This window comes from Pipistrellus hanaki (genome assembly GCF_964339955.1).
Source record: "Pipistrellus hanaki genome assembly, chromosome: 2".
Taxonomy (NCBI): domain Eukaryota; kingdom Metazoa; phylum Chordata; class Mammalia; order Chiroptera; family Vespertilionidae; genus Pipistrellus; species Pipistrellus hanaki.
The window spans coordinates 197,015,860-197,031,881 of record NC_140504.1 but is presented as its reverse complement, the minus strand read 5'-3'; the positions used below and the strand labels follow the sequence as shown (position 1 = coordinate 197,031,881).

The 16,022-nt window shown below is 58.6% G+C and overlaps 1 protein-coding gene across 1 annotated transcript; it reads right to left on the bottom strand.

Moving 5' to 3' along the window:
* Nucleotides 1–335: 335 nt before the first annotated feature.
* Nucleotides 336–13,313, bottom strand: ERRFI1 (ERBB receptor feedback inhibitor 1). The gene is made up of 4 exons (XM_084875821.1): nt 13,158–13,313; nt 3,746–3,904; nt 3,578–3,654; nt 336–2,615 (listed from the first exon to the last, which is right to left on the bottom strand). The coding sequence occupies exons 2-4, from the start codon at nt 3,862–3,864 to the stop codon at nt 1,459–1,461; spliced, it is 1,353 nt and encodes a 450-aa protein (XP_084731947.1). The 5' UTR covers nt 3,865–3,904; nt 13,158–13,313; the 3' UTR covers nt 336–1,458.
* Between the last annotated feature and the right edge of the window lie 2,709 nt (nt 13,314–16,022).

Sequence of the window (16,022 nt, the reverse complement as noted above, 5' to 3'; positions counted from 1 at the left end):
CTAAGCCGGCAGCTGGACATCCCCTGAGGCTCCTGGACTGCAAGAGGGTGCAGGCTGGGCTAAGGAATCCCCCCCCGCAAATGCCTGAATTCTGTGCACTGGGCTTCTAGTTAGACTATAATTATCTTTATATTTTCTACCACAATACAAAGCAAAGACAGTGGAGAAGGGCAAGAGGCAAAGAAATGAGATGCAGATCAAGTCGTGGAAAGACAGCACTTTGTCATCCATGGGGCCAGTCTGTCTTGCTGAAGGGCGGGGTTCACACGGCCTGGCTCTGGCCTGTGTCCCACCAGAGGTCATGAGCGTGTAGGCAAGAAACATTGTTAGCAGTATCATAAATAAGTACTGTAACTTTATTAAAATGAAGACAATATTCAAAATAATGCAACAAAAATGGATAAATTCTTTGTCCAATACTGTACACGTAATGCAGACATCAGTGCATTTTCCTAAAGCATGGTTTAACCTTCATTTAGTTCAGACTAACATCCGCTTCACGGAGCTCAGACAGCACGCAGCAGTGGGACTGTAAACAGCGGTTTAACTGGCGCGAGCGTCGCGGCCACGCACCTCTGCGGGGAGCACTCCGCCGCCCGGCAGGACGGTGCGGGGACAGCGGGGCTGTGCAGGCAGTGTGAGCGGCCGTGGGCCTGGAAGCAGGCGGTGCTGACGGCACGCTCATATTAAGACACAGTCGCTCTTGGTCAGAGGCTTTACTTCAAAGCCGACAATTCCTGGGAAATACTGAGTAGGAACCAGCAACACAAGGCCAGCTTGTGTTGTATGTTTATTAATAGTCTGAAACCCCACACACACATTCGCAGTCACTCTCAGTCACGTGGCTGTTCCATCATTGCTTAGAGGCACACCGTGGAGCCACCACGTCCCCCGTTTCCGTGAGGCAGCGTGCCGGTGGCCACTGGGCTGAAGGAAGAGGAGCGGGACACGTCCGGGTGGAAGCATGGTTGGCAGGTAAGCTGCCCGTCCCCCGCAGCGACAGGAAGTGAAGTCTGCACGTCTCGGGTTTGGGCGGTTTTAACTGGGAAGGTACAGCCACGGTAAGGACACACCCGCTCCCCACGGAAAAGGCTGCAAAATACATCCAACAAACATGAAGACCAAAGAGCCAGGAATCTGCAAACGTCTCAGCAAAAATAATCCTCTGTGACTCCCAACACTGCGTGCTTCCTTCGCTGTGTGCGGTCTCTCAGGAGCCCTGGTGCGGCTGCAGACACTTCGCGGAGACGTGACTAACTGGTTAACCGGCTACGGCCAGGCCGCGCGTTTCCTACGGCACATGCTGTGGGCGAGTGTCCCCCCGTCTGCCCTTCACACCTCAGGGGCTTGGGCACGGGGTCCTCAGCAGGACAGCACCTCTCTGCACAGAGTTCAAGTTTATTCTGCACCTGGACCTCAGACTGGAAAACTCCACCCTCTGCTGCACCGGGACCGAGGCTACGGAGAAACCACGTAGGACAAGTGCTTCCGCTTCCCGTGGCCGCCCACGTCCGCCCTGGTCCCGGGGGCCGCGGCGAGGCCGCCGTCGGCGGGGAAGGGCTGTGCCGGGGAGCTGGCGCTCGCCTCCTCGGCCTCCGTGAAGAACCTCTCGTATCTGTCCAGGTAGGCCGGCCGCTCGGGCAGCAGGTAGTAGTGCGTCGAGCTGACCTTCTTCCCGTTCTCGATGATGGGCAGGATGCAGGGCGCCCGGCTGGTGGAGCCCTCGCTGAGCTGTCTCTGCAGCGCTTTGCTGCTGACGTACTTGGGGTCCGGGGCGAAGCTCTGGGTGGGGGGCATGACGCCGTTGAGGTAAGACGGAAGGCTTTTGGGGCTCGGGGTGCGGGAGTTGCTCCGTGACAGGGGCTCCCGGGGCGGCACTTTGGGGGGCCTGTCCTCGTCGCTGTAGGTGCTGGACGTGACCTCCGCCGACCACCGTCTGTAATCGGGCTTGACGGGCCGCGGGGGGATGGGGACCCGCGGGGGCACCTCGGGCTTGTCTGTGTCGGGGTGGGGGGAGGCTCGGGGGACGTGGCCGTGCGCCCTGGCGGCCGGCTTGTGGAAGGAGCCGGCGGGGCCCGAGTGCGACCGCCGGAGCCGCCGGTGGCTCTGCGGCGCGGGCGGGTCCGAGGGCTGCGCCCCCGCCGTCTGCTCGGCGGCCTGGCTGAGGTCCACCACGGACACCGTCGGGGTCTCGAAGTAGGCGTAGTTGATCTGCCCGCAGCCACGGAAGCTCCGCCGGCCGGGCCCGCCGTACTTGAACTCGGGGGCCGCGCCGTCTCCCAGAAGCAAGGCAGTGTCGGAGCAGGTGAAGAACTGCACCTCGCAGTCCGTGTCGTCCAGCGAGTGGCCCTCGGAGATGGGCAGTGGGGGCAGCGGCCGGGAGCCCGCCACACAGGGCACGGGGGACGGGCCGCTCTTCATGGGCGTGAGCGGGGGCGTGGGGGCACTCACCCCGTTGACCGACAGTTTCTTAAAGCCACACACCACCGGGTCCTCGTCAAGGGGCCCCGGGCTCTCGCTCGGGGGCAGGACGAGCGGGGGCAGGCTGGGCTTCTGAGAGGGGCCGTGCTCAGCGAGGCGGTGGCCGCTGGTTGGGGCAGGTGCCGAGGCGCGCCCTGCAAAGGACGGGGTAGTGAGGACCAGCAGTGCCCGCGTGGGCAGCCCACCGCCTACCCTCCCCTGGGGCGGCCGCCTGCGCCGTCACGGGCCGCGGACACCGCGCCGCCCCACAGGTGTAATTAGCCTGGAGTTGTGAGCGCACATGATCTGGTTCAAAGAACAGACTATCTCTTCCATCTCCCCCACATGCGCAGGGCACACGCCTACACACGCAGGCAGGTTCTGTGACATGTGCACAATTCGCAGAAGACGGCAGCATATAATTTCCCTGAGTGCCACCCGCAGCGCCAGGTCACAAGAGGGCGGGGCCGAGATAAGAGGGAGCCCCCGGCTGGCGCCCGGGAACGCCACGAGGGTGGCAGCCTGCAGTGTGACAGCAGCTCCCGGCAAAAGCCTAAGGGATAGGATGGCCACATGACGAGGGCCGTGTGGTGTACTGTGTGCCGTTCCGAGCTCCTGCCCACATCCCCACTCCTGTGCCCTCGCACACGGCTGTGCGCGGCCGGACAGACCGCCTGTGGAGCCTCCTGCCTGGGACCAGGGACGTGAGTGTGAGAGGGACAGGGTATCTTCAGACCTGCTGCCACCAGGGGGCACACTGCTGCTGGAACAGTCAGGTTGTTCCCTCTTTTTTTTTTTTTTTTTAAATATATTTTATTGACTTTTTACAGAGAGGGAGAGAGATAGAGAGCTAGAAACGTCGATGAGAGAGAAACATCGACCAGCTGCCTCTTGCACACCCCCTACCAGGGATGTGCCCGCTACCAATGTAGGTGCCCCCAACCAGAATCAAACCTGGGACCTTTCAGTCCAAACCGGTTTCGGCTGTTTCCTCTTTTTTAAAGAGCAAAGCTGGACCCGCTAACAGCCCTCTGCCACCTGCCCCCTCCCCCCTCCCCCCCCCCGCCCGCCCCCTTCCCTCCCCCGGGCCGCCCTCTGGGACCTGCGGGACTCGTACCTAGAGACATCAGGTGGGCCTGAGTGGTCGCCTTCAGGCTGTAGGCCATGGCGATCGGGTGGATGTTCAGGAAGTTACTGAAATGCAGCAAAGACATCTCGGTCAGAGACCAGTGACCCACCCCACCCCGTCCGCCCCATCCACCGCGCCCCTCGCGCCCCCACTCACTTCCCCAGCTCCCGGCGGCGGCCCCAGCATGTGTTCAGGCTCCCCAGGGCCTGGCCATCGTGCAGAAATGCCTTCAGCGGCACGCGGATCTCCTGGGCAGCGACTCCCGCGGTGGACATCCTGCACCCTGGGCGTCAGGTGGCGAGCAGCGTCTGGTCCCTGGAGGGGGAAGGATGAGAGGTGCAGAGACAGCTCAGAAACACGGGGTCCGAGCGCCGCACAGAGACGCATTCTCCCCGTTCTCCCGGCACAGCCTTCCTCCTTCCTGTGAGGGAACTTCAAATGCACACCCTGAGAGCAAGTTCCCCAGTCCTGGTCTGAGATGTGCAGTGCTTTGAGCAGAGGGAAATACCCATGGCCAGGAAGAGGGGCCCTCCTGGTGGGGGTGCAGGGGCAGCCCCCTGGACGCGCACCACTCCCCCTGCCCCTGAGGCCGCTCAGGACTCAGGCGCACGAAGCCCAGGCCTCGCCAGCCCACAGCCAGCACCAGTTCGGGGGCTGTACCTCAGGGCTGGCCCGGGAAGACAAACCCTCCGGGGACGCCCTCTCGGGAGAGAGGAACACAGGCAGACACCAACCTCCCGATCCTGTAAAACCAGGTTCTGCCCGCTGGCCGCTGCGGGCGGCTGGCCGGCTTCCCCGGCCTGAGCATTCTTCACATTCCCTTCTCTGAGGGCCTCGCTGCAAGGCCTGGGCAAGGAGGCCAGCGACTCCTCAGCTTCAGGGATCCCTCCCTCTCTCGGGAGAGAAACATTGATCGGTTGCCTATGGGATGTACCCCAACTGGGCACCGAACCTGAACCTCCACGCCCACCCGGACATCAGACCAGCGGCCTGTCAGGGCACAGGATGCCGCTTGTCACTGGCCCGGCCAGGCCCTCTGCCTCTTCTCAACGCTCCTTTATTGTTCACGATCGCATCAATGCCAACGTGACTGGCATCTCTGTGGGCGCCGTCTTCAGATAACCTACGGGGCTGGACCCAGCTGTGTGCAGAGCCCCTCGGAGATGTGTGCGTACACTCTACACTGCTCTCACATTCTCGCCGAAAGCGTGCACACCGAGGGTGGTGTGCCAGACCTGGGGCGGGAGGGGGCAACAGGCTATTTTTTGTTTTGATTTAGGGACAGATCTGACCCCTCTGAGCTGATTGAGCTCAGATACAGGCTGGTCCCTTCATTAGCCATCGCTGCCCAGAGGGAGCTCAGTCAGTGACTGTATAGTGACGTCTATTATTGCCATCGGTGTCAGAACGTACATGCACAGGGTTTGCTTTTTCCACAGAAAAGGAGAGAGAGAAAGAGATAGATAGATGGATAGATAGATAAATATGTTTGGGTCCATCGGAAACATTTAAATCTCAGGCAGGGGGTCAAACAGGTTAACACAGTATTCCAGAGTATCCAGTCGCTCTCTAGAGAAGAAAACATCACTTGGTAAAGCTCAGTTAGCGGGAGGTTTGGTTTTCAGATCACTGAGATGCAGTGCTTTCCCTCCTCCACCGGAATCAGTAAAGCTGGGAGCAATCTAACCCCCCCCCGTCAGGGAACACACACTGCAGGCGCCTGCAGGCACTGCAGACCCCGGCGAGCGCCTGCCGCCTCCACGTGAGAACCGGGTGGGCAGGAGCACAGCGGCGGCGGGGCCCACGTGTGGAGGCTGCGCCCAGATGGCAGGGCGAGGCGCGGGCCCAGCCCCCACCTGTCCGCGGGCCAAGGGCTAGTAATTACTGCCTGTCGGCTCCTCACCACCGACATCTGAGCTTTCAACAGGGTAATTGTGTAACCACGGCCTCTGCAGAATCGCCTCGATCCTAAACTTACATCTCAATGGCCCTGGGAGTTATGTGTATGTTCTAGAAAAAGTTATTTTTCACTCATTGTTCCCATCACCTACTTGTTAGCTTTCTTAAGAAAAAAATTTTTCTAGTCTAAAAAGAATTGTGCTCGCTGCGCCAGCTCGCCCCTGGCCACAATGGTGTCTTTGTGCATTCATCGAGGTGACCTGCCTCCGCGGCTCAATGGGGAATTGTGCGCGGCGCGTTATGAAACGTCGGAACTTCCTACTCGCAGGCAGGGAGCGCGGAGGGCAATATAATTTTATGCCCTTCTTTCGGAAAACACTCCATGCTGCGGATCGGGGGCAACCCGCCGCGTGGTCCGTGCCCGCGGACGGCAAACTGAGGGTGAGCCTCTGAGCCGCCTGCATCGCTCTCAGGTCTCCGGTATGCAGCCACAGGCCTGGGTGGGGTGGGGGTGGGGGTGAGCCCTCGGTCACCCTCAGGTTAGAAAGGAAACGCGCTGCAGTGTTCCCAAGCCTGCTTCCTTCCTCACGGCCGTCAGAGGAAGGAACACACAGCCCTGCGGGAGCCGGCACCTGGGGCAGAGGGCCTGTGTGAGCCCAGGCAGCCTGGTCCCCGGACCCCAGGGCTCGCTCCCTTCCTGACACCCAGCTCGGCTCTAGTGTCAAATGCAGCTGATGCTGTCCCAGATGCGAACAACTTTTCCCGGCATGTTTCTTGGGGGTGGGGGGGGTGGGTGGGTGGGTGTCCTTTTAGACCCCCCTCCCCATTTTAATCCTTCACCTCTGCACAGAGCGCCCCAATCCTGGCTCCAGCCCCGGCTCCGGCGTCCATTGTCTGGTGGTGATCTTTGCATGTGGGTGGTCCTCTGGCACCCCCAACTCTACAAACCGGGTTCCTGTCACTCACTTCAGACCCCGCCCACTTTCCCAGCCAGCTCAGGGTCTAGGTCAGCGATGTGCAGCTGGTGCCCCAAGAATGTTTAAAGCATGTGATACCTGACGATTCAGTAGGGGCACCGACCGCTTTTCCCTTAAAAAACTGTCCAAAAATGACAATAGCCAACACAACAACAGCCATCCAGTGTGAATGAACCAACATTATAGCCCCAAACGTATTTTCTGGTGCACCAGAATTTTAGTAGTTGATGTCCCATGAGGACACCGCTGGTCCAGGAGGCCCACTCTCCTAGAGGGGCCGTTTTTAACCTGAGCCTCAGCCCCTCTAGCTCAGCCCCCCAGCTCCATGGTCCCCCTTCCTGCTCACTGGCTGCTCCGCTCGGGCCCCAGCTCCTCCTCCCCCAGATCTCTGAGGACTCACTGCTCCTCAGGGCCAGCTGAGCCACCTGCTCCTGCCCACTCTCCGAATCTAGGACAGCCTGGCTCCCGGGAAGTCCCGCACCAGTTTCCAATAGTGACGTGGATGTTGAGAAAACATTCATCTCTTTAAAAAAAAAAAAAAAAAAAAGGGATTATGTGAAAGACTCACACACTACAAATCAGCAGAGAACCAAGGGAAAAAGAGGATTCTAAGGGCCATTCAGGGCAGAGCAGGCAGGCACTGTTCCATTCCATCCTCAACCCAAGCAAAGTGGCCAGAGTGCACCCCGAGCACAGCGCGAGCTCAGCTGGTGTTCACTTAAGGCAGTCGGGGCGCTCCTGAAAACGGGGTCCCCCCTGGCTCCCACGTTACTTCTGGCTGATAAGGCACCTACTGTCTCTTTACGGTTAGAGTCAAAACAACGCCGTAAGCACCCTGCACGTTCCTTAAGGTGAACCTCACCTTTGGACGGTCTCTCTGGAACTTTAAAAAACCAGGCTACCTTAAGACAGTAACCTAGATCTGCTTACCTGGCCACCAGATCTCATTAATAAATCTCAGAAGCAGCCCACAGAGGAGGAGGGGCACATTTTTGTCACTCGACTCATCCAGTTCTGCCCAGCGCTTCCTTATTTAAAAGTGTGATGTAATTTCCTTCTCTCAATCTGGTTTTAGAACCTGATTTCTGTTTATTCAGGGCGATAAATGGTCTTTTCAGCTGCATTTAACAATTACCTACACAGCTACTCCCAGACCCACGGAGACGGAAGGTACGACCCTTAGGGGCAAAGTGTGTAAAAAGAAACTGATTTAGGAACACGGCAAACCCCATGATTCTAAACCTACCCACGTAAACCGACACCTGCATGTTTATCTACCTTCTGAAAATCTCTGAAATAAGAATAAAGATTCGTGTCTGAAGCACTAGTAGCCAAGCCATTTGAACTCTTGTGTAGAACTGTTTTTATTTTTTGTTAATCCTCCCCCACGGATATTTTTTCCATTGATTTTAGAGTGGAGGGGGAGGGGAGGGGAGAGAGAAACATCGATGTGAGAGACGATCGATTGGATCGAACCTGCAGCCCAGGCACATGCCGTGACTGGGACTGAACGTGACCCTCCCGGGGGCTGATGCCTCGCTCTAACCACTGAGCGGGCCAGGGCGAGGACTGGGGTGTGATCAATAGGAGGGAACTCACTCGTCTGACACTCACTGTACCTTCAGTGCTACCTCAGCAAAAGGCTTCCAAGGCCCACAGGGTCCCTCCTGGGTGATGGTTTGGGGGGAAGGAGGGCCAGGCCGAGAGGACCCCGCTCCTGGGGTGTGTGCAGCCTTCACATTGGAGCTCAGCGGCTTAATGGTTTGCGTTATGTCAATAAAATGTAATTAAATACTCGCGCACCAATGCAAGCTGAGCTCGGCTCCCGTGAAGATGGAAGTTGGCTGGGCGGTGCCGGCGGACGTGTCCCCATGCCTGGCACAGACGGGCCTGTTTGTAAAGGATAAACCGGAGGCAACGGGAAGGCAATTTCCCTTCAGATGGTCAGAATCAAAGCTGAGTGAAAGGTGAAAAGCCCAGGGACCTAACTTCTTGAATAATTGGGAATGTTCCCTCGCTAAGTGTTAGGGAACCTCCTGGCTCCCGACCCTGGTCATCACACGGACCGACTCCTGCAGGCCAGCGCAGGGCGGCCCGCTGCGTCCTTGCCGGGAGGCGGGAGCTCCTCCTCCCTCCCAACCCGCACCGTTTCTGGGCTCTGGGGAGGGGCAGTGACAGCAGCACGTGGTCTAGTGATGGAAGCAAACCCTGAGAAGTTCAGATCCACTCCGAGCATCACAAAGCCACCGGGGCCAGCCACTCTGGACAGTCACCGGGAGCACTGACCCCGGAGGACAGCGCACCGGACCCTACCGGACAGGCCTGTGCTGAGCTCCGTTTATACCAACTTATTTAACCCTCAGCCCTGGGGAGACGGCTGACTCCCTCAGTCTCAGGTGAGGATCGGAGGCAAAGGTAAGGGACTTATTCGGTCAAGGTCACGTCTGGCGACGGTGGGAGCCTGATGTCAAAGTCCCCCCATCTCTTCAACCCCTCGGGTACCCGGCAGGTGCGCTCTGACCACCATAGACATTTCCTGTTCCCTTCATCTCCCCTGAAAGGGTGGGTGAGCCCTGGCTGATGTGGCTCAGTGGTTAGAGTGTTGGTCTGCAAACCAAAGGGTCTTGATTTCATTTTGGTCAAGGGCACATACCTAAGTTGCAGGTTTTGATCCCTGTGTGGTGAGTGGGAAGCTACCAATGGATGCACATCGATGCTCCCTCCCTCCCTCCCTCCTTCTAAAAAAAAAAATAAATAAATAAAAAAAAAAGATCAATGGGAAAAATATCCTCAGGTGAGGATTAACAAAAATAAAATCAAGGGCGGTGAAGGCATTAAGCTCTCTGACTCCTTTAATCGGTTCTTTGGAAGCTCCATCTCTAACGGTGCGCCCCCCCCCCCATCATGCACCATTTCAACGCCCCATGTGCGTCCTCACCAGGACCAGGGGCCATTTCCTACCCCACCCCACCCTCCTTCCAGGCAGCGCACAGCGGCCTCTCCAGCACAGGCCTATTGGAAAGCACTTTCTCACATCATCTCACTCGGTCCCTCAACATCCCTGTGAGAAGAGGGGATCAGGCTCCATTTCAAACAGGAAACGAAGCGCCACCTTCCTGTGCAGCCGCCCAGGACCCCGCATTTCCCGGCCACTCGCCTGCCTCTCCCTGCAGAGTGGCTTCGTGCTGGGCGACCCTGGTCCTCCTCCGACACGTTTCCAGACGGGGAGAGGGACGCGGAGGTGGATGGATGGCTACGAGAGCGGCTCCGAGAGAAACAGGAACTGGACTCAGTGTTGCTCACAAGCCCTCAGAGGGCAGGGGTTAATTCCTTTCACCAATGGTTACCAAATGCTTCCTCTGGACCAGACACCATGCTCAGCAACGAGGAGTCAAACTGGTGAGGGAGACAACAGTCAAAGCAGCCATTTCGGACTGTGAGGCCTCCCAAGGACACAGGACAGCAAGGCCGAGGAGCCAGAGAGCCATTCGCACAGGTGGCTAGGGAAGGCCTCTGCGGGTGACTTAAAAACTCTCACCTGAGGATACGAGGGAGGAAAGGAGGGGGGGGAGGGGGAGAGGGAAGGGGGAGAGTGATGGAGAGAAACATCCATCTGTTGCCTTCTAGCACTCCCTGCCTGGAGGTCGAACCTGCACCCCAGGTATGTGCTCTGACTGGGCTCAAACTAGTCATGTTTCTGAGCACGTGATGACACTCAACCAACCAGGCCACTCCTGCTCGGACTTGCAGGTAACTTTCAAAAAAATGTATTTTTATTGATTTCAGAGAGGAAGGGAGAGGGAGAAATAGAAACGTAAGATGAGAAGCTCAGTCGGCCCCTTACTGGGAGCCTGCAGCCCGGCACGTGACCTCCTGGTTCATAGGTCGATGCTCAACCACTGAGCCCGAAGCCGGCCTCAGGTGGCTTTTGTATAAAATCCAAAGGGTGGAAAGAGCAGTCACAGCAGTCAGAAGCGCCCCCGGGCGGGGTAGTATTTTTTAGGCAATCTGACTGGTCCAGATTCTCCTTCCGGGTCTTTCCTCAGAGCCACGGACACTGTCTTCCATCCTGACCATCCTCCTGATTCCTCTCTAACGGTGATGGTTTTTGAACTGTGGCATGAGGAGCTGAAGAGGCCTACACATGCGGCCAGAACCCGTATTTAAACGAGTATTCACTGCGGCCCGGAAGTGGCCTGTTAGTAACACTGCCCTGTGTGACGGCACAGGGATCGGATTAAAGTCTCAGCAATGACTCCACTCAGAATCCTTTGCTTCCTCTCTGAGCCTCCGAGCTGGGAGCTGGCACTAACTTTCCCTTACCTTCAGACTAACCTCTCTGTTGTTGTTGAACCTCACCAGAGGATGGTTTTCAGAGTGTTTAATTGGTAATCAAACCTGAGACCCTCTGGTGAGCCGGACAACACTGCCACTGAGTCACACGGCCCAACTTCTCTACCAAACTCACACTCAGAACCTGGAACCCCCCGTTCCACCTGCCTGCACAAAGCATGTGTTTCCACTGGGCCAACGAGGCAGGATGCCACACGGCACCGCTTATCAGGGCTGCTCCTCGGCTCCCATCAGCGCGGTCCCCCCCGGCATGGAGGGGTGCTGCGGGCCTGGCCGAATGGGAGCAGCTGTTTCTCTGGGCAGAGGGAGCCCAGGACGTTCAAACTCCTGGAATTACCCGGCACCACCTCCTCCCTCCTCTGCCCCTTTCTACAGCAACCGGATGGCATGTGGCCAGTCAGGTCGGTTGCAGGCGTGCTGGGTTGTACCTGTAATTTAGCAACCGGCTTCGGGAAGCTCCCGTCAGCGTGAGCAGAGGAAGTGTGATGTGGCTCAGCTTCGGAGAAGCGGCAGTTAAGAGTTATAGTCACACAACGCTCGGGTCTGCAGTGTGATCGTTAAATGTCAGAGGAAGAGAGACCTGTTTTTAGGGAGCTGGAAGAAGGAAAGACAATTCATGGAAAGTGTAATTTTTACCTAACAAAATAGGAATAACTCGCACATTTCCTATCCGTCACTAAACTACAGGTGTGCTCCGCGACCCTTATCAGCCACTGATTCATTTCTGCTGAACTTTAAAATGTAAAATCTGCTTTCGTGCAATTATTTATCAACCATTAACTATGTGCCCGGGCCTAAAAGATGGAAGCTGTGCGAGGCAGAGGCCCTGCCCTTAAGGAGTTTACAATCTAATGTGTGTCAGGTTGTACATTGCTAGTCCAAGACCTCTGGCACCTATTAGCGGACAGCCACTGGAACCCAGCTGGCCCGGCCCGCGAGTGTGACCTCGGAGCCAGGAGGTCACGGTTCGATTCCCGGTCAGGGCACAGGCCCAGGTTGTGGACTCGATCCGCAGTGTGGGGCGTGCAGGAGGCAGCGGATCCATGGTTCTCCCTCATCATGGATGTCTCTCCCTCTCCTTTCCTCTCTGGAATCGATAAAAAACACAGAAGCAGCGGGAGGACGGCGCGCTGACGGCCGAGCTAAGCCTCCGTTTCTCTTTAGGCCGCTCGCATCCCGGCCACAGTGAGCGCCGAAACATGAAACCGGCTTTTATTCTGGTCTTACCCAAATCTGGTCATTTCCTCAAATGGGTACCTAGCAGGTCTTTGATCTGTTTAAATACAGCTTCACTCAAAACTGTGTAATTACAGACACGCAGAGAGAGAGAGAGAGAGAGAGAGAGAGAGACAGACAGACAGAGAGGGGGGAAAGCAGTTTTAACAAAAAGGGGACACTGTGGGGAACTGAGACGTTTGTCTCCTCGGCAAACGCATTCGTATGATCTGTGAAGGCTCCACTCTGTGCACCACCCCGCCCCGAAGAAGAAGGAGAAGAAGAAGGAGAAGAAGAAGAAGGAGAAGAAGAAGAAGGAGAAGAAGAAAGCGCTTTGGCCTCACCTTCCCTCGCCCTGACAGTTGCCTGGAAACCGGTCCTGCCCTACCTGTGCGGCAGGTGTCCCCGAAGTCGCCGCACATCTTTTAAAGCTACAGTCGCTGCTCTGCCTGCACTTAAGTTTATGACTAACAATCTATTCATATATATATTCTTTTTTTATCAGGTAAGAGACTGGTTTCTTTCACGCCATGACGAAACCCTCATAAAGCCTCAGCCAGCGCCGCGGCTCCAATCGCGGCCGAGGAGGCGTCCCATTCGCAGGAGCCGGCGGTGCAGACACACAAACACACACACGGCCGCCGGGAGGCCCAATGGGCCGCGGGCCCTTCCCCGGAGCCGGCCGGGAGGGAGAGGCTCCGGAGGGAGAGGCGCGGGCGCGGGAGGCGCCGCAGACCCGCCGGCGGGGCCGCGGGGCCGGCCGGGCAGCGCCCACCCGCAGCCTCCACCGCGGACGGCGGCGCGGGGCCGCTCCATTGTGGGGAAGGGGACGGCGAGGCCGCCGCCGCCAGCCCGCGGGACCCGGCTCCCGCCCCGACACCCGCGCCCCTCAGGCGGCCGGTCTCCGGCCGAGGCGCGTCCGGGCGCCCGGTGCGCGGCGGGAGCGGCGAGGGCCCCCAGGCCCGCCCGCGCCGCCCCCTTCTTCCCTCCTTCCCTCCCTCCGCCCGCCCCTCCCGGGGAGCGCCGCGCTGGGCGACCCTCTGGGACCCGCCCTGCGGCGGAGCCGCCCGCGGCCCGAGCGGCGGGGGCGCGGCGCCGCCCTCCCCCCGGCCCAGGCCCCTTACCCCGCGGAGCCGCGACTGCCCCCCGGCGCCCTCCCGCGCATGTCCGTCCCGGCTGGCTCCGCGCCCGGTGGGGGCCGCACCGCGCAGGCGCCGCCGCTCCGTCCGCCAGCCCGCGCTCCCGCTCGCACTCGGCCTCCGTCGCCCCGCCGCGCCGCCCGCTTTATACGCTAGGGGGCGGGGCGTGACGTCGAGGCCCCGCCCACACCAGGGCAGCCAATCCCGGCAGCGAGCCATTTAAAGGGGCGACGCCAGGCGGCGGAGGCGCTCGCGTGGGGTCCGCCGCGTCGCGGGGCCTGAGGGGACGCCGCCCTGGTCTTCCGGGGGCAGCGAGGGGGCGCCTGGGGGCCCGGGCGGCGCTGCGAGCGCGGGCAGCCCGTCCCCGCCTCCGCCAGGGGGCGCCGCGGGGGCTTTCCTCTTCCACAGCCGCGGGGGCTGCCCCGCTCACCACGGGCCGCGGGCCGCAGCGTGGACGGCCAGCGAGGGCCCGTGCGGGGTGGCCACGGCCGGGGGCGGGGGCAGACAGTGCCCGGGGCAGCGGGGTCACCTGGGACGCGAGCCACAGAGTGGGGGGCGGGGGGCGGCGTGGGGCCGCGGAGGGAGGGCGCCGCCGCACTGCTGCCGCCTCTGCTGGGAGGGTGGAGGGGGTGCCAGCCTCCCCCCACCCCCGACCACGGGTTTGAGAGCCCACCGGTGGCCGTGGGCCCGGCCAGGACCCCCCACGGGCCCCACGGGCCCCCGGGCCGGCCTCCGGGCCAGGCCCACGCCGGCCTCCCAGCCCGCGGCCTGGCCCGCGGCCACTGATGCCCGAGGATGCAGCGCCCGCCGGCCTCTCCCGGGCGCCGCCGGTGATGCAACCTCAGGCTTATAGTTTAACCGAAAAATAAATAATACAAATGATAACAAACCAAGAGTCACTAAAGTGAGAAAAAAAGCAAACAAGACAGAAACCCTCCAGCTGGAACCAGAACAAACCCCCGGAGCGGGACTCCACGGAGCCAGAGGCCTCCCGCTGCCCTCGGGGGCTCCCGGCGGGCCGGGCCGGGCCGGGCCGGGCCTGCGGCTCAGCAGTAACGCCCGGGGGTCCCGGGGTCCCCGTGGTCGTGCCTCGAGCGGCCTCACCGGGATGGCCTACCGCAGGGAACCGCAGGGAACGAGAGATCCCAGAGAGATACCGACCCCATTATCAGGTTAACCATTAACTCCGCGCTCCATGAAAGGATTTGCCTTTTCTCCCCTATTATTTACTTACATTCTTTAAAATTTAATTCGAAGGCTTAGTTTTGAATGCAAGCCTTGGAGCGCATGCACACACACACACACGCACGCACACACATGACGCATGTGCACACAGGCACACACACACAAACATCTGAAGTATCTCTCTGCCCTTTTCCAGCTGCCAGATAAACGAATGTTTACGGGAGAGGCCTCCTGCCTCCCCCGGGCCTGCTCCAAGCTTTGGGCTGTTTCCCTTATCTGTGCTCTTATCAGCAGCCCCGGTAATCCCATCTTTTTGTTCACGGCTTACTTACTCCTTCGTTCAGTGTTAGTTTAGGAGGGAGGAAATTAGTCACCACTCATTGCCGGTTTTCTTACCAAATTAGGTTATTTATATTTTTTGATTCACAGAAGATGCAGATTCATGTGCCCCACCCCGCCCCACTTTGCCTTCACCTGTGTTTGCAGCTTCACGGCAGGCTGTTGTGCAGCCAGGACCAGAGAACATCCTGGCCCGGGGCTCAGGACTCGGGGCAGCTTTTGCTGAATGGGGACCTCGGGCTCCGGTTTCCTCCGAAGGGAACCCTGGCTGCGGCTGCTCCGCGTTGCCTCAATGCGGTTGTAATCCGCACCGCCCTGCTGGCATGCTTTTGCATTCCCCTATTCATAAAACCGTGATAGTCACCCAGCAACCAGCACACACACCCCTCAGGGAAAGAAGAACCCGGGATACTTACTAGCGCAGGGGCTGTGTGGCTGTGAGCGGTAATAATTTGCTCATGTGTTGGTCAAGCATCCAAAGCCATAAAATCACACGAGGAATACGTGATGGATCTGACTTCTCCCCCCTGCTGCTCTCTTTTAAACTTGCAAAATAAACGGACGTATTTTTTTATTTTTATTGGAGGGGTGGAGAGGGAAGCCGGTTATGGCTGGTAGCTTACTGAATGTTGCTTGCGGTGCTAATTCCTACGCTATGGCTCTCTCGACTGTGAGTGAGTTACATGAGGAGACTCATACCCTGCAGATCTTTGATGCAATAGTCTAAGGCTATTTCGTTATACCACTGACATGCCAAGAATGGAGTGTTTGGGGAAGAGTTTAAGAGGAAAAGGCTAAGTACCTTGAAATAATGCTCGCAGGTTGCTCCTATCTGGCGATCATTCCGCTGACTTTTCACAGACGAGAACACTGGTCTGGGGGTGCAGGGAGGAACACCTCTTTGTACTGAAGTTCCCTTGTTTTAAACCGCCTGCAGCCCGGAGGACATTTAAAGTCAGACGGCGTCTCTTTTACATCTCTCACAGTCCATTTAATTTTGAGGCCACTTCTCACTGAATTTACATTCCTAGCTGTGTGTGTGTGTGTGTGTATGTGTGTGTGTTTATGTAAAAAACCCTAAACATAACATCTAAAACCTTAGACTGAAGCACATTGACCCAAAGTGTCACGTTGCCCTTCCCTCTCTCGGGGTAAGAAGAAGCTGTCCTTGGAGAGAGCACAAAGGGAGGCTGTGGCTCAGAACCCGGGGAACTGGGGTCGCTGCTGAGCTCAGACGCTGGCTCCCTCTCCCCCTGCCTGCCGCCTCCCCGGACGCTCATTTCCACAGTCTTTGAATCCCACAGGAGAATGCACACGTTGGTGTTT

Excerpts from the sequence above, each read along its gene's own strand:
- ERRFI1 (XM_084875821.1), bottom strand. The coding sequence starts at position 3,864 with ATGTCCACCGCGGGAGTCGCTGCCCAGGAGATCCGCGTGCCGCTGAAG. Across the intron at positions 3,655-3,745 it reads CGCCGCCGGGAGCTGGGGAA|TAACTTCCTGAACATCCACC; the intron begins GTGAGTGGGGGC and ends GCTGCATTTCAG. Across the intron at positions 2,616-3,577 it reads GGCCCACCTGATGTCTCTAG|GGCGCGCCTCGGCACCTGCC; the intron begins GTACGAGTCCCG and ends CGTCCTTTGCAG.